The sequence below is a fragment of the Mastigoproctus giganteus genome, chromosome 2 (assembly GCF_048544385.1).
Source record: "Mastigoproctus giganteus isolate SK-2022 chromosome 2, ASM4854438v1, whole genome shotgun sequence".
In the NCBI taxonomy this organism is placed as follows: Eukaryota; Metazoa; Arthropoda; class Arachnida; order Uropygi; family Thelyphonidae; genus Mastigoproctus; species Mastigoproctus giganteus.
In genome coordinates, this window is record NC_143576.1 from 117,337,877 (window position 1) to 117,364,912 (window position 27,036).

A 27,036-nucleotide genomic window follows, 5' to 3' on the forward strand; every position below is an offset into this window, starting at 1 on the left:
GTTTAACATTGACAAATGTAAAGTACTACACATGGGAAACAGCAACCCCAGAGCAACGTATCAACTCTGTGGTACTACACTGACAGTGGTAGAGAATGAAAGGGACTTGGGGGTGGTTGTGCAGGCAGATATGAAGTTCTCTGAGCAGTGCAGACGGGCTGCAAGAGTAGCTCATGGAGTATTGTCAATGATATACAGGAATTTTTCCAGCAGGGATAAGGAGGTGATTATTCCATTGTATAAGGCAATGGTCAGGCCACACCTAGAGTACTGTATACAGGTCTGGAGGCCTCAATTCAAGAAGGATGTAGAGCTGCTGGAACGAGTACAGAGAAGGGCAACAAGATTAGTGAATGGAACAAAGGGGTGCTCTTAAGAAGAAAGGCTCAAATTTTGCAAATTACAGTGTCTGGAGACTAGGCACCAGCGAGGTGATCTGATAGAGGTGTATAAAGCCTTGAATGGTTTGAGCATGCTCAATGCTTACGGGATTCTTCCTCTAGCTCAGAAAAATCACCTGAGAGGGCATAAATTCAAATTGAGGAAAGACAGATGTAGGATAGACGTGCGGAAATTTGCCTTTAGCCAGCGGGTGGTTGGTTGGTGGAACAGACTTCCATCCCTTGTGGTGGAGGTTTAGTTTCTTCGAGGGCATCCACCCTGTCCTTCAAGCTCTCATATAGGCCCACAAGAACGCCGAGTTGTTGCCTGATATCGATACACTCCTTGCATCGCGCACCCACAAAGACATCCCCCTTGGCAGTATCATGTCCCGTACCCGATTGCTCTGCAAACATCAAGCAAACAGTGCATTTTATAAGGCTGTGAGTCAGAGGACAACTGCCCCCCTCAGTTCTGCTCTGAGCCACAGCACTTCCATTAGTTTGAGCCTTTTGCTTGTGGTGGAGGTTGATAGCCTAAATAAGTTTAAGGCTCAGCTGGACAGGTATTTTGAACGAACAGAGGGGTGAAGTGGAAGTGGGTTTTTTTTTTTTTTTTTTTTGGCTGATGCTGCATAAGCTTGCTTTCTTGCATCAAATGCCTATGCTAATGCTAATTATTTTTTTTTGAGGTAAGAGCTACTTAGGCCATATTGCCCCATCAACAGTATGAATGGTACACATGCATTGTTACTGCTGTCACATCAGTCAGAAACAATCATGTAATTTTCTCAGTTTAATTAATGGGAAAAACTCAGCAGATTACCATCATCACCTATGAAATGGTAGAGCATCAGGGGTTCTTTAAGGTTTGGCAGAAAGCTGAATGAGACTTGATGGGCAGTGGCATACAAAGTACATTCAACAAGAATATGCTTCACTGTAAGCGGAGTGTTGCACTGTGTGCATTGTGGACAATCATTACCTGTGAGGAATAAAGGTGGGTAAGCAGACTGTGACCAATTTTCACTCTAGCTAAGCTTCCTCCCTTCTGTTTATATGGCAGCTGGAGGTCCATAAGTGTGGTTCAGATTTTATTTGATGGAGTTTATTATGCATTTGAGCTTTCCATTGAATTGTCCATTGTTCCCTACATATTTTTCATATATTACATTAGTAGTCAAGATATGGAATATAATAATGTGATAATTCTGTGTTGGATGGATGTTTAATGGAATAGTCTGCACTTTCATTTCCTGGTATCCCAGCATGGCCTGTAATCCAGTAGAAGATGACCACTTGCTGTAGTTCTTGGATATGCATCAGTTTGGATTTTTATGAACTTTATTAAAGGATGTGTATGAGAAGAGATATTCTGTAAAGCTATAAATGCACTCTGAGAGTCCTTATATATTGTGCTTTTTTGGATTGCCAGAGGGAGAATATTTTCTATTTCAAGCCTGATGGTGCATAATTCAGATGTATAGCTGCTGCCTTCAGTGGAAAGTGATATGGAAGAGGTTTTATGAGGGAAGACGGCTGCGGCACCCACTTCACTTTCAGACTTTGACCCATCAGTATGTATTTTTGTAAACTGCAGATAATTTTGGGTCTGGGCAATATGGAGTTGTTGTATGTTGATATTTGCATGAGAGTGCTTTCCCCAGTTCAGGAAATAACTGTTACAGGATTGTTTAATAGAGGACCATGGGGGATCTGGACTGTTCGGATCTTGGAGAACTTTGTCAAGATGTATATTCTAAGTTTGCGATAATGCCTGAAACCTGATAGCAGAAAGCTGAGCTGCTCTGGGTTTATTTCTATAGTACATTGTGAACTGAGGATCATTAAGTATTGGCCTAATGGGGTGGGTAGGTAGACTTTGAATTTTAGTTTAGGGGAAGTTCGTGGGCTTCAATGTAAAGACTTTGACTGGCAATGTTCTATAAGTGCCTATAGCAATCACTCAGGGCAGAATGTTGAATAGGGTCAAACTGTCCTAGCATGCTCTCCCTAGCAGAATCATATATCGGGGCACCGTAATCAACGCAAGATCTGATTATAGCTCTGTACAAATGAAGTAACGTGCAACGATCTGCACCTAATCATGTTGAAGAAATAATCCAATGTTAATTTTTTTCTGGAAAGTTGTCCATAGATATTTAACGCATTCCATGAAGTTCAATTTACTATGGAAAATCAGGCCAAGGAGATAAATGCTGTTCACAACTGAGAAAGGATGATTTGTTAAGTGTAGCTCTGTATCTGGATGCATCTTCTGTTTATAACAAAAGTGAACTGCTTTAGATTTCTGACAAAATAGTCAGTACCCATTCTGTGCCATCCATAGCTGAATATTAATAATTTAAATTTGGTGCTGCCGCTCAATGAAGGTTATGTTGTGTGAATTGCAAGAAACGTCAGATCATCAGCAGAGAGGTATGAATTCACACTGTTGGGAATATTTTTAGTCATGTGATTTATTCTTATTGCGAATAAGTTTGCATTGAGAACAGAGCCCTGTGGTACTCCTTGTATATATATTTGGGACAGGACTTGTCGATATTGAACGTGAAAGGACCTATGTTGAAGTAAGTTCAGCATAGGTCTTTATGAAATATGTTAAGTGGTCTCTCAGGTCAAGGGAATGGAGATTTCTCAGGATACCAAAATGCCATGTGGTATTGAAGGCTTTCTCTATGTCAAGGCATACGATGAAGAGATGCTAATTTCAGATGAATGCCTGAAATTTGCAGGATTCGTGATTCATGATTTTATTTCAGCTTTGACAGTACTGTAGCTAGAGCTTTTGATCTAGAGGGGTGGGAAACTCAGGCGGTCCCTGAGTTTCCCACCCCTCTCAATACACACCAATAATACTACAAAAAGTCAAAATGACATATAGGAAAATAAATTAAAACACTGTTTATTTTTGAAGTAAAACCTTAATTCCAACATTCTAAAATGTTATTTTTCTTGCTTTTCTATTAGCAAAATTGTTGATGACATTGTCGAAATCTATTTCATCATTCAGTTGTTGTTCTATAGGCAGTATGGCAAGATTTCTTAAACGCAAGGTACGCATTGTAGATCGTAGGTAATTCTTAATCAATTTTAATTTCGAAAAACTTCTCTCACAACTAGTAACACTTACATAAATAAAACAATCGTCAAAAAATAAAATTGTCTCACATGAAAAGTGCCGCCCCCAAAAAAAGTGCTGCCCGGGCGGACTGCCCCCCTCTAGCTACGGCACTGAGCTTTGACCATGAGATCCAGGGCTGATCAATTTTTTCTGAAACCAAATCGATTATAAGAGATTAGATTTTTGGAGTCAAGATACCATCTGAATCGACAGTGAATTATTTTTCCCAGAGTTTTACTTAAGCAGCTGGTGAGAGAAATGGGTCCATAATGTTCAGGAATAGAATTATCCTTCCCTGGTTTGGGAATTGCCAGTATGCAGGAGCGATGCCAGGAACTGGGAAATAAATGTTCAATGAAGATGGCATTGTAGAAGGTCAGTAGCAAGAGATTGATTTATTATCTAAGTATTATGTTGGAGCATTATGTAATATATTCCGTCAGGGCCTGCAGAACTGTTTTTTGAGGTAGATATGGCTTCTTGAAGTTCAAGCATTGTAAGTGGTTGATTGCAGGATAAATAAGACATAGGTTTCAAGTTCAGTTTGGATTTTTTGGCTAAAACTTTGATCTTCTGGAATGAGGAATCATATGCTGTTGAGGCAAACTGTGAAAATACAGTCCCTAGGGCATTTGCAATCTCTGCAGGAGCAGAAAGCTCTTCCCCATTCCAGCTGAGAAGTGAGGAGGATAAGGGAGGAAATTTGCGATTTAGCTGTTTTATTTTTGATCAATATTAATCTTGTATCAGTATTCTTATTAACTGACTTTGCAAATCGAATCCAGGAATCTCTTTTAGCTTTCTTCCTAATGTGAAGAGCCTTGACTCTAAATCGCTTGTAGTTTAGAAGATTGACAGTGGTAGGATGTTTGCAAAAGAGATTCCACACTTGGTTGTTTTCTTTTTTTGCACCTTTACACTCTTCGTTCCACCAATAATTTATGGTTCTATGGATGGTTGACTGTGATTGTGGAATCGCAGTAGATGCAGCAGCCAGTAATTGTCTTGTAATGTGATCTGTAACTGTGTCGATAGGACAGGTTTCAATAATCTGGTAATCAAAGGACACACTAGAAGTGAATTTTGCCTAATCTGCTTTGAAAAATTTCCACTTTATGTGGTTTTCTAAAATTATGGAATATGCTGTTTGAATTTTACATATTATCGGGAAGTGATCACTGTTGAGTGGATTGTTAAGGGCCGTCCGCTCAATATTAGGAAAGAGGGATGGAGAGATCTATTCCAGAGGTTGTACCTGTAGAGAGATGGATGTAAGTTGGTGAACCAGTATTTAGTATAGTTAGGTTTTGTCTATCACCAAGCAGTTCGATGAGTTGTCCTCGTCCATCTGCATTGGGCAATCCCTGCAGTGGATGGTGTCCATGGAAGTCGCCCAATAAACAGATAGCAGTCAGCAATTGCATTATAATACCTTCAAGTTCATGAATGGTATAGGAGTGATTGGGCATAGGTAGAGGGAGACAAGTGACAAAGCATTAGCAATCACTACACGTGTTGCAACAGCTTCGATGGAGGTTTGTAACGGAATGTGTCTGCAAGGTACTCATTAATCTAGGAGTATGGCTACCCCTCCAAGGGCATTATTTGTAACAGTTGTCTTGCATAAAAAATGTATAATTCTTAACTGAGAGAGATACATACGGTGTTAAGTTTGTATCTTGTAAGCAAATGCCTACTGGATGATAACAACAGATCAGCTTGTGGATATCATCAATGATACTGCAAATTCCTCTACAGTTCCAATATATGATATGAGGCATTATTTGATTTTGTTACATGAGGATGATTCTCATTCTTTTTTAGTCTCAGACTGTTTATGGTAATCGAGTTCACTTTCTCCCTTCTTGGAAAAATTAGGAGTCCAGTTTCCATGACATCTGCGTGAAGATCTAGGATAGGTTCATCTGCATTGGCATTATTATCGATATCCATGTTTACTAATGTGATGTTGTTTGTCTTCTTATTTGTAGCTGACTCAGTTTTCAATTTTGTAATATGGTCTACGTGGTGTTGTTGTTGTGGTAGTTTCTGGCACAAGGGCTACTTAAGCCAAATTGGACCTCCGAGAACAATTGACTTTACATATGAGAACTGCCTGAGGACCAGTTAGAAATGGTCATACATTTGAATTTGTTTTAAATAGAGAAAGAATTCAGAGAGATTTGCTTCTTTACCTATGATGCTATTGAAAGACAAAGGTTCTTGCAGATCTGAAATGAAACTGAAAGAAGTGCATCGGGCATTGTTGAACAAGCTGTATTTATAGGAGTGCATGTTTTATTGTAAGTGGCTGCGAGCAGTGCGCACACTGTGAAAGATCATTTCCTATAAGCAGATAGAGATGTGTGAGGTGAGTATGACCTATTCTGTTTCTGGCTAAGATTACTACTTCTTTTCTATTTTTATGAAGGCTATATGTCCATGCTTGTGGTTCAGGTTTTAGTTGAATCAGTTTATTATTTGTTTGCATTTTCCACAAAAATATCCACTGTCCCATGTTCTCTGGATATTGTGTCTATAGTCAGGATTTGGGACTAGATAATTTGTTGAGGCTAAGCTGGAGGGATGCTTTACAGCATCATCTGCACATTCATTTCCTGGAATACCACTGTGTCCCAAGATCCAAGAGAAGATAACAGTTTGCTGACTCTCACGAAGACATATCAGCTCACATTTTATGAGGTTAAATAAAGGGTTGTACGGTGAGAAAGTGTTTGTCAAAGCTAAAGGAGCACTCTGTGAGTCAGTAAATATTATGCTTTTATTTATTAACAGAAGAGATGTTTTTCAGGGCAATCTTAATGCCATGGAGCTCAGCAGTATAACTGCTGCATTCAGCAGGAAGTGAAACTGAAACAGTTGTATTAAGGAAGACAGAAGCTACACCCATGTGATTGTCAGACTTTGTACCATTAGTATAGACCTTAATAAAGTGGAGATACTTTTGTGTATGAGCAAAATGTAGTTGTTGGATGTTAATATTTACTACAGAACCTTTACCTTTGCCCCACTGCTCAAAATATTCATCACAAGAAAGTGTGGGGATCCAGATCTTTTGATTCTCTGAGGATATTACCTCAGGGGCTCACATCTGGTGAGTACAGGCTTGACAAACCCAGGGTCCTGAGCTGAATATCATCATTCTTCTTTCTTGGTGAATCCCTTCTACTTCTAACTCTCTCTCAGGGTAACACGGCTTTTTTTTTGGCTGGTGCAACATAAGACTCAAGCTTCCTTTCACTTTATGTCTAATAATAATAATAAAATAATAATAATATTATCAAGCCAGATGTTCCAGCATTCTGTTAGATTCTGCAGCCTGATACCAGTAGTCCAAATTGTTTTGGATTTATTTGCATAGTGGTTTGTTCATTGAGGATCATGTAGAAGTGGCCAAATAGGATGAGAGGGAAGGCTTTTAATTTAGCTGAGTAGTTCATCAGCAACATCTTTCTTCTGATGCGCAATGGAGGTTTGCGAGCCACAATATAAAGACTTTGAACTGAGGATGTTCTGTATGCATCTAGGGTTATCCCAAGAGAAGAGTGTTGGATGGGTGCAAGATGGACTAAGGAGCTCTCCCTAGATGAGTCATAAACAGGTGCTTCATAATCTAGCTGAGATCTAATTAGTGACCTATATAAGTTGAGCAGGGTATAATGATCTGCACCACAGGAGATGGCCTGGAGTATATTCATTTTGTATGTGCAAGTGGTTCATAGATATTTGATGTACTTCTGGAAGTTTATCTTCTCAAAAATTAGCCCTAGGAGATGAACACTGTTCACAATAGGAAGAGGATGACTGACCAAGTGTAACTCGGGTTCACGACGCATTTTCTGCTTGGTGCAGAAGTGTAGGGCTGTAGATTTTGTGGCTTGACAGTTTGCATCTATTTTGTGCCATCTATAATTCAATGTTGTTTATGGATATTTGTAGATGTCTCTCGATACAGTTCATATTCTGGGAATGGCAGGTTATGGTAAGACCATCTGCATAGAGATATGAATCGACAGTGTCTGGAATGCTGTTTCTGATATTGTTTATTTGTATTGCAAACAGAGTGGTGCTAAGAACAGAGCCTTGTGGGACTCCTTGAATGAGATAAAACCCACTGGTACATAACTCGGAAGGACCTGTGTCAAAGGAAACTGAATAAAATATGGTAAATGGCCCCTCATATGATTGGAATGGAGATCTCTTAGTATGCCATAGCAACATGTGGTATCGAAAGCTTTCTCTATAACAAGGAATATCATGATGAGATGTTGATTTCTAATGAATGCATTCCATATGTTTGATTCAGCTTTTGTCATGAGATCTAGGTATGATCAATTCTTCTGAAAGCCAAATCGTTTATTACTGATTATGTTTTGGGATTCAAGATACCAGGTGAGTCAATGGTGAACCATTTTTTACAAAGTCTTACTCAAGCAGCTGATTACAAAAATTGGTCTATAGCTGTGAGGAATAGAATGATCTTTTCCAGGTTTCAGCATAGCTATTATAGCTACTATTTAGGCCACACCTTGAGTACTGTATACAGGTCTGGAGGCCTCATTTTAAGAAGGATGAAGAGCTGTTGGAACGAGTACAGAGAAGGGCAACAAGATTAGTGAATGGAACGAAGGGTTGCTCTTACGAAGAAAGAGCTTAAGTTTTGCAGATTACAGTGTCTGGAGACTAGGCACCTGTGAGGTGATCTGATTGAGGTGTATAAAGCCTTGAATGGTTTGAGCATGCTCAATGCTGATGGGATTCTTCCTCTTGCTCAGAATAATCACCTGACAGGGCAGAAATTCAAATTGAGGATTGAGGAAAGACAGTTGTAGGATAGATCTGCAGAAGTTTGCCTTGAGCCAGTGGGTAGTTGATTGGTGGAACAGACTTCCATCTTTTGTTGTGGAAGTTGATAGCCTAAATAAATTTAAGGCTGAGCTGGAGAGGTATTTGGAATGAATGGAGGGATGAAATGGGAGCGGTTTTTTTTTGGTTTTTTTTGGCTGATGCTGCATAAGCTTGCTTTCTTGCATTGTATGCCTCTGCTAATGCTAATTACATAAGAAAGTTGCCAGGAAGTGGGGAATATTCTGAGAATATCCGATTGTAAAAATTTCGCAATGATGATAGTGGTTTCTGATTGAGATGTTGAAGCATTATATAGTAAATTTTGTCAGGGCAAAAAGTGCCGTTTATTGAAGTATATATAAATTTTTTCAGTTCAGATGTTGTGAGTGGTTGATTAGAGGGTAAAGGACATGTAGCTTTGAAGTTCAGATTCCTTTTCTCGACTTGCACTTTAATTTTTTGAAAAGACAGTAGATATGCAGTTGAGGCAGACAATTCACAGAACACAGTTCCTAAAGTATTGGGAATCTCCCCAAGAAAAGAGATCTCCTTCCCATTCCAGTTAATAATAGGAGAAGGCAACAAATAATATTTAGTGGGAACAACTAATGATATTAACAACAACAAATTCTAAATTTTAATGCTTTTATCTTATTGTATTTTAACGCTTTTATCTTATTGTATTTTAACACTTTTACTTTTTTTTATCTCTGTTTTAGTATTTTATGTATATACTATTTATTTCTTTCTATAAATTTATTTTAACTCAGTTAATCGGTTCTTGCTAGAAAATTGTATGATATGCAGCCCAAAGCTCAAGACCTATTTTCCAAGAACCCTATATTGTCTTCTAGTAACTTGTTTACACTGCTCAGAAAATTTTATGTCAGTCCATACAATTATCCTTAAATCTTTTTCATACTGCTACCTTGAGTTTGGTACCAACCAGCAAAATTGAATGTTATTCAGGAATAATTACTGTTACCCAAATGCAGTACTTATCATGGCTAAATCTCAATTGCTATTTTCCCACCAATCTGCTAAGTTTGACTAGATCCTTTTGAAGTTTCATGCCCTGATTACTGTGTCATTAACCACTGTGCCTGATTTTGTATCATCAATAAACATAAAATTAGACTTGAAATACCTACATTAATATCATTAATAAATATAATTAGAAATTAATAAATATATTACTGTATATAAAATTAAAATTAATAAATAAAATTAAAAAGATTGAGAAACATTTTCATATATAACAGACTTCTTTTCTCTGCTTTGATCCAGGTTTCATACTTTAAGTATGTCTTTTATTTGAGTGATTCTTTTATTTATGATTCTTTTTAATTTCTTTATATTTGAAATCGTTTGAATGTAAAACACACTTTTCCAAAAACAAAAAAAGGTAACATTTTCACAAAAAAAGACATGTGTCTAACACACTTACTATTTGTTTCTAAAAATGTAAATATCCTATACTATTGAAATGTATTTTTTAATCAACTTGTAATAATAATTTTCAATCAGTAATTGTCTAAATTTACAGATTGGTATTAATTCTTCTACTGAATGATAAAATATGTTGGCTGTTCTATATCAGCTGGGCTCAAAGAACAGCGACAAAGACAATATAGCATTTCACAGTGAGTGATATGTGTAAGCTAGAACTATTATTCAGTGTTGTTATTATTCAATATATTATTCAGTACTATTCAATATATATCATTTAATATTATTCAATGCAGTAATTCTCCACTTCATCGATCCAGCAGAAACTTACTGACATAAAAAAGGCTGTGGATTAACAGTGGTACAAAGCAAAAGAAGAAAATTTCTGGAGGATAACCATTAATCATTCAGTACAAACTCACATAGTTCTGTCACAAAACAAAACATCTTCACAGACAATTTTATCAGATTGCTGTGCAACAATTAATGGAGTGACCAGGGAGAGTATAAGTCACAGAGTCCATGACAGAATGCACTACAGGAAGACCTGTGTGAAGTGGATTCGCAAGTGTATCAATGATAAGAAGAAACATTTGTTAATGGGATTATGTCCGAAGTACCTAACATAATATTAAAATGTTAATTTTAATATTATGTTAGGTACTTCTGTGGATGAGATTGGTTTGGCACTTGGAACCAGTAAGGGTGAAAGAGAGAGAGCAAGTGACATAGTATGCAGTGGAAATAGCAGCCATCCTCACAGCTGAAAAAATTCAAGAGTATCATGATTAGTTATGTTCATGAAAAATTATATGTTCTTCAACTCACAGCAATAGCTGCTATGCCATTTTATGTGTAGAGTTAAAACCTCAATTCATCAAAGTTGATCTGTGTTAAGCTATTAAAAATGAGAGGCCTGAACATTTGACTGACAGTGTGCAACTACACAATGACAATGCATGACTAAACATGACTTAACACACTATGGCAACGCCACCTCCGTAGCCAGGTGGGCAGGAGCAGCAGTGCATAGCACACACTTCTTGATTAGACTGGGGGTCGAGCCCGTGACCACCAAATACGGAGGACTCGGAAAGGTCAGGGAATGACCACCACATATCTCAGGAGCAATATGGCCTTAGTTGCTAATTCTTCTAAAAAAAAACCACCAAACCAATGGCAACAATCCAGAAACTGCATTGGAAAGTGACTAAGCACACCCTGTACAGCTAAGACTTGCTGCCTTACAATTTTCATATTTTTGAAAAGCTTAAAAATGATCTAGTAAGGCTGAATCCGCATGAACAATGAAGTGAAGGAAGCTCTCAAACAACAATGATCAAAAAGACTTATGAGAAACGCATAAGAATATTTGGTAACAGATAGGATAAATGTTAAATTGTGGTGGAAATTTCTCTTAAAAAGTATTGGTAAAAAAATAATTCACATTAACATTTGATTCGCACTCATAATACACATTTATGTTGAATTGAGAAACTTATAAGCATGTAGCTCCTATGGCAAGGCCCCAATCATCATAAACCAAAAGTAACACTGAACACAAGATAAGCCAGAGTTAACCAGTATGAATCAATCTTCTAGAAACAATCATTTTGAATCACCAATCCTGATTCAAAATTGAAACAAAATGAATTAACAATCCCGATTCAAAAATTAAAATCAAATCAAAAACCCTGATTTTGAATTCAACTGAATCTCAAAGCTTTACATTGTCCCAGCTTGCCTTCAATAATACATAGATCTTGATGAACCCATATTTCTCTGCTTGGAATGATCATAACTAATTCATCTTGGAATAAACCTATTACATATATAGATTCGGTATTCAAAAAACTAAACGTTATATAAAAAAATAGATATAATCTTATTATAGACACAGTCATATACAGAGTGATTATCTTTAGCATCCGCATTATTTTAATTTTATTATTTTTTAATGAGCAGATTCATTTTCATTTATATCATGCATCTATCACAAGTTATTAAAACTTTGAGAACACGACAACAGCCAGCTTACCAAAGAGAAATGGCCATCCTCTTTCACTGCCAAGGATGGCCTGAATTCCAAGTACCTGAGACACAAGTAGACCTACAGTTACTCCTAACTGGTTAACAGTACCTTAAAAAGTCAAACAGAAAGTAAATTTTTGTAATATTAATTTGATCATTTAAAGCACGAAATTTAACTCAAAAATGTAGACACACAACTTAATGCAATGAGGGAGTACTGATTCTGAAGTATTCAAATATCAAAATTATTTTACTGCTCTGTTACATATCCCATCATCATTTCTGAGATTTTTTGTGTGTTTGAATTTTTAAGGATTAAAACTGACATGTATTTCCTAATTGATCATCAATTTTTTTTTTTTTTTTTTTTTTTTTGCAACTTAATATCCACGAAGTGTGTATTAAAATTTTCAAGGTCTGTCTATTTTGTCTATGTAAAATATTTTATAAAATTTAACTGATTAAAAATCAAATAAAATCAAATCATCAATCCTGATTTTCAATTCAAATAAATCTCAAAACTTTACAATGCCTATCACTTACCTTTAGTAATATTTACATCTAAATTGACTTGTATTTCTTGGATTGGAATGACCATAACATTACTTTTTCTTGCATTTTTGCTTTTTTATTGACTTAAATTGGCATATTAATTTCTTTTTTAGAGTTACTTTATATTCCTAGTAACAATACTTTAGTTTAAATTGAATTTTGATAGGGATTTGTAGGTTATTACTTAGTATCGGTAAGGGTATCAAATCCACGTATGAACAGGTTTTGCAGCTCCCGTGAACGAAAACTTTTTAATTATACTTAGCCGTATTATTGACTTAACTGTTAGATTAAATTATTTTCTATAAGTAGCTTATAGACCTAGTCAAGCTCCATGGTTTATTATGAATTTAGATAGCATGATTTGGAAAGTAAATAATACCTCGTGTCTGTAGTTTAACCATTCGTAACTTGCCATCGTTGTTATACTATACGTGTGCTAGCATAAGGTTTAACAGAAAACTAGATAGCGAATATAGTAGTATCAACTAATCAGTAAAATTTATTCATCTCATTAAATTTCATTGTCAATTGAATTGTACTTTTTTTTCACTAAATAAATATAGCGACCTAGTTATTACAAACGTAACACCATAAATTAATACATATAGGTTGACAAAGGATAAGAAAGTCATATAACGTAACTTGTAGATAATATACGATACCAAAATACATACATATATATATATATTTAGTGTTATATATATATGTTATATATATGTTATGTATATATATATATATATATATATATATATATAGTGTTATAACTGCATTGGGATATAGGTTATATTCCAATTGGCAAAAGAGTTATATTTTGTATTAAAATTTTATCGAACTTGAATAGAAATCATGACTCAGACCAGAGCAGCAAAGCAAAAGGCTCAAACTAGTGGAAGTGCTGTGAATCAGGGAAGAACTGGGGGGGGGGAGTTGTCCTCTGAATCACAAGTCTATTGAAATGCACTGCTTGCTTGATATTTGTGGATCAATCAGGAATGGGACATGATATTGCCAAAGGGAATATCTTTGTGTGTGCGCGATGTAAGGAGTGCCAGGAAATCAGGTGCCAACTCAGCATTGTTATGGGCTTATATGAGAGCTTGACGGACAGGGTGGATGCCCTGAAAGGATTTAAATAGAGGGAGCCCATCAAGCTCTAAGCTGCCCACATCAATGCCAGAGCTTGCACTTGAACATCACACAACCCCCAAGCCAGAATGCCCTGGTTCCAAAGGAACTAGTTGTTGTAGGTGACTCTATTGTCAGGGAAACGGGGAACATACTGTGCAAAAAGGATAGATGGAACATGACCAGGGTATGTCTGCCAGGGGCAAAGGTTGATGACGTTGTAGGGCAGATATCATCCTTTAAGGGCACAAAGGGTGATATTGTTGCACACATTGGCACTAATGATATTAAGAGTATGAGACCGGCAGAATTACTTAACAAGTACAAGACAATGCTGAAAAAAAGGCATGAGTTAGGGTTGAATTTGAAAGTGTCTGCAATTCTGCCCAGACACGATAGGAGGGAGTATATGATGAGAGTCTTGTCGAGCGATTTGACCTGGGGGTAGAGATTGTGAAAAGCTCAAGGGGTAGAATTTTTCTCAGACTGGTCTGTGCTTGTTAACAGGAGAGACTGCTTCAACACGGATGGGATACACTTAAATAGAAAGGATGCAAGAATATTTGCTGATGCTATCAAGGCAGAGTTAGGTGGGTCGGAAAACTGCTAACTTAGGGGATACATGGACTAATAGATTAACAGTAGCTGCTGGCAGAGGTAAAAGTGCTTCTTCCACTACTTCTATTGAAATGCAATTGAGCAGCAGCCTGGAAAGCAAGGCAATGGGAATTTCCAGGACTGCTGGGAGTCATAGTGGAACAAGTAAATACATGGGCTGTGTTAGGGTAACTAAGAGTAGTAACAGATGCATGTATACATGCATCTACACCAATGCTAGGAGTATAGTTAATAAATTCGATGAGCTTGAAGTGCTAATCAAGACATCAAAGGCAGATATTGTTGGGATATCAGGGACGTGTCACACAGACATAACCAGTGCAAAACTGGAATTTGGGGAGTACAATGTATACCGAAAGGACAAACAGGACAGGAAGGGAGAAAGGGTTATGCTATTATTTAAGAAACATATAAAAAAGTGCATCCAACTGATATGAGTGGACAATGCAATGTTGAGTCTGTTTGGTGTGACATAAGCACAGGGAAAGGAAAAATGAGAGTAGGTGTGTGTTATAGGCCTAATGAATCTGATGAGTATAATGAGCAATTGTGCAGAGAAATAGAGTGAGCCAGTAAATTAGAGTGTCTTATAATGGGGGATTTTAATTTCCCGGATATTGACTGGAATTTGTGGTTTGGTCACTCGCACACTAGCAAGGCTTTTGTGGATTTATTGGATGATTGCTTTCTATAGCAGCATGTTCAGGAGGCAACTAGAGGGAGTAATACTCTTGATCTGATTATAAGTAGGGATTCTTCATGCATCAAGAATCTACAGATAAAGGAACCACTAGGTGGCAGTGATCACAGTGTGCTGAAGTGAGATTTACTCAAAGAGGTAACTACCATCAAGGGTAAGGGGAAGGCTTTTTGCTTTCTAAAGGTGACTATGGTGGTCTGAGACAGTATTTAAATTCTATACAGTGGAACCAACTGATGATGTTACTAACAGCAAATTCAAAATGGGAAGCATTCAAAGAATTAATCTTGGAAGCTACTAGGCTTTTCATACCAACAAAGAAATATTCTTCAAGATTTAGGCATAAATGAATATCAGATGAACTAATTAACTAATTAGACATGTGACAGAGAAGAAAAATGAATGGAATACATAAATTAACATGTGACACAGAAGCCTATGATAGATATAAGCTGGTCTATAACCAAGTTACAGAGGAGGTTAGGCAGGTGAAGGCAGATTACGAGAAATCTTTGGCAAAGGATGCAAAGAAAAACAGCTAAGATTTCTTAACTTATGTAAATTCTAGAAGAAAGCAGATGAATCAGATTGGTCCACTTGATATCGATGGTTCAACTGTTGATGATCCTGCTCAGGTAGCTACCAAACTAAATGAATATTTTGCATTGACATTCACACATGAGGAGGTATTCAGGGAGGGGAATGCCAGAGGTAAACTAAACTCTGGCAGTGAGCTAGATGATTTTGTAATAACTGAGAGGAAAGTGGAGGAGAAATTGTTGAAGATAAACAAAAGAAAGGCACCTGGGGTGGATGGAATCTATCCAGTTATAACATAGGAGGCAGCAACGGAAGTAAGCAAACCCTTAGCCATATTTATGAGAGCTTCCTTGGACTCAGGGGAGGTACCCATGGACTGGAGATGTGCAAATGTGACCCCAATCCACAAAGGCGGATCAAAGGGAGACACAGGTAATTACAGATCTGTTAGTTTAATTTCTGTTCTAGAAAAATTAACGGAGGCACTGGTTAAAGAAGCATTGCAAGATCATCTAGACAAGACTTCAGTTATAGCTCGGACACAGCATGGGTTTGTTAAGGGGCAGTCTTGTCTGACTAATCTGATTGGCTATGATGTAGTCACAAAGAACTGGATGCAAAGAAGAACTTTGATATCATATATTTGGATCTTAGAAAAGCCTTTGATACTGTTGCACATGGAAGACTGCTGCACAAATTGGAGCAGTGTGGCATTGGAGGCAAATTGCTGCTATGGATAAAGTGATGGTTGAGTGAGAGAATACAGAGAGTGGTAATCAATGGACATTACTCTTCGTGGACAAATGTTATTATTGGGTCCCTCAGGGTTCAGTGTTGGGTCCATTGTTGTTTTCTGTATTTATAAATGATACTGATGATGGTATATAAGGCTTACTGTCCAAGTTTGCAGACGATACGAAGGTTGGCAGGGTTGTTAATGACAGTACACTGCTGCAACAGGATCTAGAAAAGTTGAGCAGATAGGCTGAGAGGTGGCAAATGAAGTTGAACATTGACAAATGTAAAGTACTACCATGGGAAGCAGTAATCCCAGAGTAACGTATCAACTCTGTGGTACCACACTGACAGTGGTAGAGAATGAAAAGGACCTGGGGGTAATTGTGCAGGCAGATATGAAGTTTTCTGAGCAGTGCAGACGGTCTGCAAGAGTAGCTCTTAGTGTCTTGTCAATGATATACAGGAATTTTTCTAGCAGGGATAAGGAGGTGATTATCCCCTTGTATAAGGCAATGGTCAGGCCAAACCTTGAGTACTATATACAGGTCTGGAGGCTTCATGTTAAGAAGGATGTAGAGCTGTTGGAACAAGTACAGAGAAGGGCAACAAGATTAGTGAATGGAACAAAGGGTTGCTCTTACGAAGAAAGGCTTAAGTTTTGAAAATTACAGTGTCTGGAGACTAGGCACCTGCGAGATGATCTGATTCAGGTGTATAAAGCCTTGAATGGTTTTAGCATGCTCAATGTGGACGGGATACTTCCTCTTGCTCAAAATAATCACCTGAGACGGCATAAATTCAAATTGAGGAAAGCCGGTTGTAGGACAGATGTTAGCATTAGCATTAGCATTAGTAGAGGCATTTGATGCAAGAAAGCAAGCTTATGCAGCATCAGCCAAAAAAAAAAAAAAAAAACCCACTTCCACTTCACCCCTCTGTTCGTACAAAATACCTGTCCAGCTGAGCCTTAAACTTATTTAGGCTATCAACCTCCACCACAAGGGATGGAAGTCTGTTCCACCAACCAACAACCCGCTGGCTAAAGGCAAATTTCCGCACGTCTATCCTACATCTGTCTTTCCTCAATTTGAATTTATGCCCTCTCATGTGATTTTTCTGAGCTAGAGGAAGAATCCCATCAGCATTGAGCATGCTTAAACCATTCAAGGCTTTATACACCTCTATCAGATCACCTCGCTGGTGCCTAGTCTCCAGACACTGTAATTTGCAAAACTTAAGCCTTTCTTCGGAAGAGCACCCCTTTGTTCCATTCACTAATCTTGTTGCCCTTCTCTGTACTCGTTCCAGCAGCTCTACATCCTTCTTGAAATGAGGCCTCCAGACCTGTATACAGTACTCTAGGTGTGGCCTGACCATTGCCTTATACAATGGAATAATCACCTCCTTATCCCTGCTGGAAAAATTCCTGTATATCATTGACAATACTCCATGAGCTACTCTTCAGCCCGTCTGCACTGCTCAGAGAACTTCATATCTGCCTGCACAACCACCCCCAAGTCCCTTTCATTCTCTACCACTGTCAGTGTAGTACCACAGAGTTGATACGTTGCTCTGGGGTTGCTGTTTCCCATGTGTAGTACTTTACATTTGTCAATGTTAAACTTCATTTGCCACCTCTCAGCCCATCTGCTCAACCTTTCCAGATCCTGTTGCAGCAGCATAGTGTCAGTAGTGTCCTTAACAACCCTGCCAACCTTTGTATCGTCTGCAAACTTGGACATTAAGCCCGATATACCATCATCAATATCATTTATAAATACAGAAAACAATAATGGACCCAACACTGAGCCCTGAGGGACTCCACTAATAACATCAGTCCACGATGAGCAGTGTCCATTGATTACCACTCTCTGTCTTCTCCCCCTCAACCACCCCTTTATCCATAGCAGCAATTTGCCTCCAATGTCACACTGCTCCAATTTGTGTAGCAGTCTTCCATGTGCAACAGTATCAAAAGCCTTTCTAAGATCCAAGTATATAATATCAAAGTTATTCCCTGCATCCAGTTCTTTTGTGACTGCATCATAGTATCCAATCAAGTTGGTCAGGCAAGACTTCCCCTTAACAAAACCATGCTGTGTCTGAGCTATAACTGAAGTCTTGTCTAAATGATCCTGCAGTGCTTCTTTAACCAGTGCCTCCATTAATTTTCCTGGAACAGAAGTTAAGCTCACAGGTCTATAATTACTTGTGTCAGCCTTTGATCCTCCTTTGTGAATTGGGGTCACATTTGCACATTTCCAGTCTATGGGTACCTTCCCTGAGTCCAAGGAAGCTCTTATAATTATGGCTAAGGGTTTGCTTACTTCCTTTGCTGCCTCCTTTAATATAACTGGATAGATCCCATCCACACCGGGTGCCTTTCTTGTGTTTATCTTCAACAGTTTCTCCTCCACTTTACTCCCAGTTATTTCAAGATTCTGTAGCTTACTGCTAGAGTTGAATACACCTCTGGCATTCCCCTCGCTGAATAACTCCTCATGTGTGAATGTCGATGCAAAATATTCATTTAGTTTGTTAGCTACCTGAGCAGGATCATCAACAGTTGACCCATCAATATCAAGTGGACCAATCTGATTCATCCCCTTCCTTCTAGAGTTTACATAAGTAAAGAACTCTTTGCTGTTTTTCTTTGCATCCCTTGCCAAGGATTTTTCGTAATCTGCCTTCGCCTGCCTAACCTCCTTTGTAACTTGGTTGCATATCAACTTGTATCTATCATAGGCTTCTGTGTCATGTGTTAATTTGTATGTATCCCATGCATTTTTCTTCTCTGCCATATGCCTCATTAGTTCATCTGACATCCATTTTGGCCTAAACCTTGAACAATATTTCTTAGTTGGTATGTAAAGCCTAGTAGCTTCCAAGATAAGTTCTTTGAATGCTTCCCATTTTGAATTTGCTGTTGGTAACATCATCAGTTGGTCCCACTGTATAGAATTTAAATACTGTCTCAGTCCATTGTGGTCGCCTTTACGGAAGCAATAACCCTTCCCTTTACCCCTAATGGTAGTTACCTCTTTGAGTAAATCCCACTTCAGCACACTGTGATCACTGCCACCTAGTGGTTCATTTATCTGCAGATTCTTAATGCATGAAGAATCACTGCTGATAATCAAATCAAGAGTATTACTCCCTCTAGTTGCCTCCCGAACATGCTGATGTAGAAAACAATCATCCAATAAATCCACAAAAGCCCTGCTAGTGTGTGAGTAACCAGCCCCCAAATTCCAGTCAATATCTGGGAAATTAAAATCTCCCATTATAAGACACTCTGATTGCGCGGAAGTTTGCCTTTAGTCAGCGGGTCGTTGATTGCTGGAAGAAACTTCCATCTGTCATTGTAGAAGTTGATAGCTTAAATAGATTCAAGGCAGAACGTGACAAATATTTGTAGTGGGTGGATGAGTGAAATAAGGGTTTTTTTTTTTTTTTTCTGATGCTATATAAGCTTGCTTTCTTGCATCATGTGCCTTTGCTAATGCAAATTTATAATAATTCATTGTCCTTATATATTAAATATAAACATATAAATACATAATTTGTTATGGACTTTGACAGGCAGTCTTTGACCAGATCAAAGACTACATGAAAATTTTAGAAGTGCCAAAAGTGCAACCAGTAGAATTAGTAAAAAAAAAAAAAAAGGCACCAAAACAAAGGAACATTTCTGAATATTAAAAACCTGCAATCCCAATCCCAAAATGGGTCAACGAATCTCAACTAGTAACTGCAGATTTGAAATGATGACTAGAGATACCAGCACAAATCTTAATACCATGCTGGATGAAGTCATGTATTAGAACTGCCTAAAGGAAATTCACTTAAAATAGATAAAATGGAAAGATCAAGTCCCTCTTCTTATATTTTCCCTCTCACTTGAGGAATATCACTTTTTAAACTTTCACAGTGATGGTGCAGAATCAGTGCAGTGGTATGCAAACATTGTGTTTTATTCCCAAAACCTATTTGTTTTTATCCATACTTGAGTTTAGGGTTGGGAGGGGGGAATAGAACACGTGGATGTTTAGTGAAGTCAGTTTGTTGCTAAATAAGGAAACCAAATAAAAATTTAAATGTTATTATTGATATCAGTCACTGTTATGAAACCATTTACTTAATATATGAACGTAAAATTTAAAATTAAAATTCTGTTCTCTTTTCACAAGTATATATATATATTTTTTTTAACGATTTGTTAAAGTACAATTAAACCTGAGTAATTCAAACAAATAGGTGAAAGGAACCTGTCACCTATATAAAAATAGAATAAAAAAGAAAAGAATAAAAATATTTGGCTGAACTCCAGATTATGGGTATAACCTGTCACCGTGTTGTGGGCATGGCCAAATTCAGGACGGATTCAAGCAAAAGAAGTGTGGAATTTTTAACAGACTTTTATTTTTGGCTAGTGAAAGAAGGTTAAGTTAGTTTAAGCCAGTATTTCGGGAAAGATTCAAGCAATAAAAAGCCGCTTCCTCTGGAGGTGTACCCATAAAGTGGAGAATAACCAAATATTTTCAAGGCACATTTGCTTGTTTTTATGAAAAAACTGACTTTGAATACATTTGCTTGTTTTTATGAAAAAACAAGCAAATGTATTCAAAATTCAGCAGCACATTTTAATGTAGATGGTATTAGAAAACAAATATGGTGAAAACAAAATGAAAATGTTTATATTGAAAACAAAATAGGTGGTAGATGACTTTCATCAACAGGTGAAATACCACCACTTTGCTTATTGGAGGCTTGAAGTGGTGAAACCCATGTTTAGTCTCAAGAGCAAAGTTTTCGGCATCCCCCTACCCCCATACTTCTCCTTCAACCCATGCATGGTACTAAGTACTATAGATTTTGATACCTTTCGTGTTTGGGGTTTTCATAAAAAAAAAAAAAAAAATTGAATACTAATCAAACTTAACACAAATAATACAATTTTTTAAATAATAAACTTTGATTAATGTAAACATTAATAATTATAAATTTACTTGCATGTACACAATCCTTCCTAAATTGTATTTCCTTTTTTTTTTTTTTTGAAGAAATCAAAAATTTTCTGTTCAGTAAAGATCCTATTGCTCTGCTATTTCTAAAATGTGTTCCTGATCTCTCTTAGAGCATAAAAAATATTTTTCAATCCTTCATCAGAATTCATCACAAATCAATAACAATACTGAGGTAGCGTCTACCTTTGCGAATTTTTTTCTTTATTTTCTTCTTCTTTTTCTTCCCATCCTGCTTTACATACAGAATTTGCCCTCTTGAAATACTATTCCTTCTTCTTTCACCAATATGATATATAGCCTCATCTTTACATCCTTTTAGCCAAATTCTTACATCTCCCCAAATTAATATCCTTTTCACCACTGTTGGGCAATACATTTTGACAGTCTGCATCTTAGATGTCATCTGAATCAATAACACATTATCAATTAAATAAAGCTTTTTCCATACTATCGTACAATGCTTTACTTCATTTTAACTTCCATATGTAAAATCGCAGTTTTTATGATATCACATGCCACTTTCTTTCTGTTCTATATTCACTGCTACTATGCATTTACAATGTATAAAATCATTCATTTGTAAGACATTCAATACTAGCTCAAAGTATAGTACTTAATAGTACAGAAGTATGTATTCAGTTTTTAAGATGATTCAATTGCTAAAAACACAGCATATTATTTATACCTTATTTTAAAAACACAACAAAAGAAAATCACAACATCCAGTGTGAGAATTCAAACCCATGATCTCTATTTCTTAGGATAGTACGTTTCCCATTGAACAAGCTGGCAGGAGAGGTTAATATTTTGACTTAATCCTGGTTACTATTATTCTGTGGAGATCATAAGGATCAGAGTTACTGTATTATCTAATAAAAATAATGAATTACTCCTGAATACTTAAACTACATGCATAACTTTCAAAAAGTTTAATTTTCAAAAATTTGGAATGTGCTATTTCCCCAAGGATTCCAAATTTATGAGATTCTACTGTATATAATAATATTAGTCAACATTTTTTTTTACATTCTTTGATGGTAATAGGTAAACTAATAACCTGTTATGTATTGTATATTCTCTACCATATATCAAAATTTTTCTCCCATATATCAATATGGGAGAAAAATTGATGCAAATTTCTGTTGATGTTTCATTGTTTTTATGGTCGTTCAATTTTATTCTCTTATGGCTTATATAATTATTTTCTCAAGGCTTTTTTTTTATATTTATGGTATAAATATATAAAATATGGTATATTTCTGTGGATGATGGGTACTTTAGAGGCCACTTTTCCTGGGCACTGTCTTCTCTAAGGTCACTCCTTTATAACAGATGACTCAAATTTTAAATCCTACTCAACTAAACCAGTGAATTTTTTTTCCAATAAATTATATTTTGAAATTATGTTTGTCATTTATATGTTCTAAAATTTCCCTTCATCACCGGTGTGTGTGTGCCTTGTTTTCTTCAGAAAAAAATAAATAAATTTATATACATATAATCCCCATATAACACTGTAGTTAGGTTCCCATAAAATCTTGTGTAGTGCAAAACTCGTGTTATATGGGACTAAGAAACAGTACAAAAGGTGGGGGGGGGGGTACTTTCCAAAAGCTAGAAAAATACGCCAGTTTATAACTATGAGAAACTTAATTTTTATTGAAAATAGTAATAACTGAACAAACGTCTTACAAACTGTGATACATATGTTAGATGGAGCCTCAGTAGCTATGTGGGGAGGAGCAGCAGTGCGTAGCACACGCTTCTTGATTAGACCAGAGTTTGAGCTCGGGACCACCAAATACGGAGGATGTGGGAAGGTCAGGGAATGACCACCGCATATCCCCGGAGCAATATGGCTTTAGCTGCTAATGCTCCTAAAAACCAAATAACAACAACAACATATGTCAGATAATGTACATTCATTTAATTTTTTGCCTCTTCACTGCTGCTAAGCACAATCAAATAAGAACGTTTTCTCTGTTGCAGAATATCTTCACATTCTGAAATTTCTACTGCAGCATCTAGATTTCTTGTATCTTCTGCTCTCTTAAAAAAATATCAGTAATCTGGGTTTGTTTTGCTTTTGCTTGATAGAACTGTATATATCGCATGGTACGGAGCTAAGCATTTTTGAAGCTCCCTTTTGAAATTTGTGTTCCTCTCAGTCGAAGGATCTCCATTCAGAAAATAAGATTCTAATTGCTTGGCTAAGTTTTTGCCTTCTCGTATGCTTTTTAGTGTAAAATTTGGAACTTCAGAATTTTAATCTGCGCTATCATCCTCTGAATTGATTTGGTTTATCTCCGATTCCATTTCCACCAAATCCACTTCATCAGCCTCTTTTCTACCAATAATTCTTAAACATCTTCAGTAGTCATATCATCAAAACCTTCTCCTACGAACTTAGCAATATCTACTATCGCACTGATTCCATTTTCTGATTCCATGGCCGGTTCGACCATATTTCCTGAACAAACTGACTCTGGCCACATATTTTTCCAACATGGTTTTAATGTTCATGGTTTTATTTCTTTGAGCGATAAAGATTCCGATACAGTTGACAATTGAGAAATGTTTCCATGCCTCCATCACTTCAATTGATTTGGAATAAATTTTTTCCAAAATCCATTGTAAATTTTCTGATGTAATGAGTTTTAACAGTAGATATAATGCCTTGATCTGATGGATGAATTAAAGAAGTTGTATTAGGCGGTAGGAACAGTACTTCAACATTTTCAATGACTTAAATCATTTGGGTGGCCTGGAGCATTATCCAATAGTAATAAAACTTTTACTCGATTTATCCACGTTAAATAGTTTTCCACAGTTGACACAAAACAATTTAGAAACCATTCTTTAATAAATCAGCAGTTACCCAAATTATGCCTTAGTTCCTTAGGCGTAATTTAGGACTGCAATTTGATTCACAACAAAGAAATTATTTCAATATGGTTCATAAGAACAAAGTTTAGTAATGCTTCGAAGTCACTTTTTTTTTTTTTTTTTTTGGTAGTCTCAAACAAGCACAAGTTCAAAAGCACACAGCAGCTAACATGAGGATTTACAAAAAAAATAAAATACAGGTATTTCCCAATAATTTTTTTTTTCATAATGACTAGCGAGTCAACAGCGGTGATTTGCAAAAAAAAAAGAATGGAAATGTTGAAAAATTGCATCCAACAAAAATAGTAGGGTTTTCTCCACAAAAATGCTCAAAACTACTTTGTTATGTGAGGTTTGAAATCTCTAACCATGTTAGAGCGAAACCTGTTATATAAGTACCATGTTGTGCGAGGATTTCTGCAATTTATCATGTTAGAGCGAAACTGTGTTGTAGAAGTACTGGGTTATATAGGGATTGACTGTATATATATAAAACTCATAAATTTTCAAATAGGTGCATTTTGCATTTTTTTTTAATCATTTCGTATTTCGCATTTTTTTGAATCATTTCATATTTCACATCTTTTTGACAATGCTTTGACTTTTTTTTTGTTAGGTAGTTGAATTTTTCCCTATACAGGATGTCTAAAAATTATTGGTACAAACGTTTAGGGGAGGTAGGTAACATCTAAAGGAATGTGAATCGCATAGGAACCCATAACCGGAAATGTCACTATAAGTCGGTAGATGGCGCTGTTCATCAGTTCACAAGAGGGAAAATTTTTGGTTTACTCATTCAAGCAGTAGTCGCCGCACGAAGAGCATGCATCAATATAAGAACTGTGAGCTGGCAGGTATTTCCCAATAATTTTTTTTTCATAATGACTAGCGAGTCAACAGCGGTGATTCGCAAAAAAAAAAAGAATGGAAATGTTGAAAAATTGCATCCAACAATAATGGTAGGGTTTTCTCCACAAAAATGCTCAAAAATACTTTGTTATGCGAGGTTTGAAATCTCTAACCATGTTAGAGCATTTCAAAGTGTATGGATTAGCAGAGGGCAATGGACGAGCCACTCAACGAATTTATTGAGAATGCTTCCCAGACAGACATGTACCAGACCATTGTTTGTTTGTGTGTGGTCCGGTACATGTATGGGACCACAGTTTGTTTGCGTGTGTGCATCAAAATTTGTGCGATTATGGGTCATTTAGAGGAAACTGGAGTAGTGTGGACAGAATACGTTCGACTCGAACTACCGCCATAGAAGAAAGTGTTTTGAATGCCGTCCAGAATAATCCTGCTACCAGCACACGTGCCGTTGCCTCTGCCTTAGGAGTGTCTCATTGCAGTGTACAGCATGTCTGGCAGGACGATTCCTTACACCCCTTTCATCTCCAAAGGGTTCAGTTACTGCTCCCCCAAGTTCATCCTGCACGTGTGGCTTTTGTGCAGTGGTTTCTCCAAGAAAGTGTTCAACAAGACTTGAATTTTCCAGCCTATGTGTTGTTCACGGATGAGGCTTATTTCACTCGGGAAGGCTTATTCAATCAGCACAATGCTCATGTGTGGGCTCACGACAACCCACACAGTGTGCGCCTCCATGCAACACAACATCGCTTCGCAATAAATGTGTCGGCAGGTATGGTTGGTGACTGCTTAGTCGGCCCATACCGGTTACCGTCCCACATGAACTCCGCTAAATATCGGATCTTTCTTGAACAAGTTCTACAAGAGTTACTTGATGATGTTTCAGCAAATGTGAGATGCAACATTTGGTTTCAACATGATGGGGTGCCTGCCCATTATGGAAGGTGCGTTCATGACCATTTGATCAGGCGTTTTGGGCACCAATGGATTGGCCGTGGTGGACCCGTTGCCTGGCCCCCACGCTCACCTGATTTATCAAGCCTTGATTTCTTTCTGTGGGGGGGGGAAGCCCTCAAATCTATCATGTATGAATCGCCTGTGGAGAAGGAAATGGATTTCGTGGTGAGACTCGTCTGCGCTGCTGCTACTGTCAAAGAAACTCCAGGTGTGTTCGACCATGTCCACCAATCCATGCTGCGTCGGTGTCACGCATGCATCGTGTCTCATGGTGGAACCTTCGAGCATCTGTTGTAACATCATGAAATGCATCCATCTCGTACTCCACTGTTAATATTATGTCAAATAAATGTTTGCCACTATTTACTGACTTGTGTCATTTCTACTTTTTGTGCCTCTGCTACTACTTTCCCGTGACGTTTCCAGTTATGGGTTCCTATGCGATTTACATTCCTTTAGGTGTTACCTACCTCCCCTAAACGTTTGTACCAATATTTTTGAGACACCCTGTATAACTAAGCTAGTTATTTCTCTTAAAGGTGATTTTTTTAATGAAAATTGTACATATTGATTAAAAAAATTTATTAAAACTAACATATTGATTAAAGCACCAACACAAAAAATCACTTCAACTAAAGGATGCAAAAATAAAACACAGTGGCCAACAAGTTTACAAAGGCTGCTACTGGCTGAGAGGAAGGATGGTCTGGTTGGAGACAGTCATAAAGTTAAATAAGTAGACACCTGTTTGTTGTTTGTTATTTGGTTTTTAGGAGCATTAGCAACTAAGGCCATATTCCTCCGAGATATGCGGTGATCATTCCCTGACCTTTCCGCATCCTCCGTATTTGGTGGTGACGGGCTCGAACCTCTGTCTAATCAAGAAGTGTGTGCTACGCACTGCTGCTCCTTCCCACCTGGCTACGGAAGCACCAAGTAGACAACTCTTAAGATGGTTATTGGTTAGTAGAATCACTGGCTTTATAGAATCAGATTTCAGAAACTAATTTAAATCATTAAAATGCACAATACTTTCATCATTATCATATGCTCGGTTATAACAATCAATTCTGAACACCTTTGTGATATTTCTGGAGGTGATGACCATAAAACAATTTGCAGTTTCTAGTTTATTGGGCTTTTCTG

The 27,036-nt window shown here is 37.2% G+C and overlaps 1 protein-coding gene across 4 annotated transcripts in view; it reads right to left on the reverse strand.

Annotated features, from left to right (window-relative positions):
- The window catches only part of LOC150089519 (glucose transporter type 1-like), a 1,237,972-nt gene that overhangs the window by 382,378 nt on the left and 828,558 nt on the right, over window positions 1-27,036 (reverse strand). For 3 of the 4 annotated variants that reach the window (XM_090368634.1, XM_090368635.1, XM_090368636.1), the window contains one exon: window positions 11,882-11,983. The exons of the other annotated variant lie outside the window; for it this stretch is intronic. In XM_090368634.1, the coding sequence (XP_090224760.1) occupies window positions 11,882-11,983 (102 nt within the window). The remainder of the gene's footprint in view (window positions 1-11,881; window positions 11,984-27,036) is intronic. 4 annotated transcript variants of the gene reach the window in all.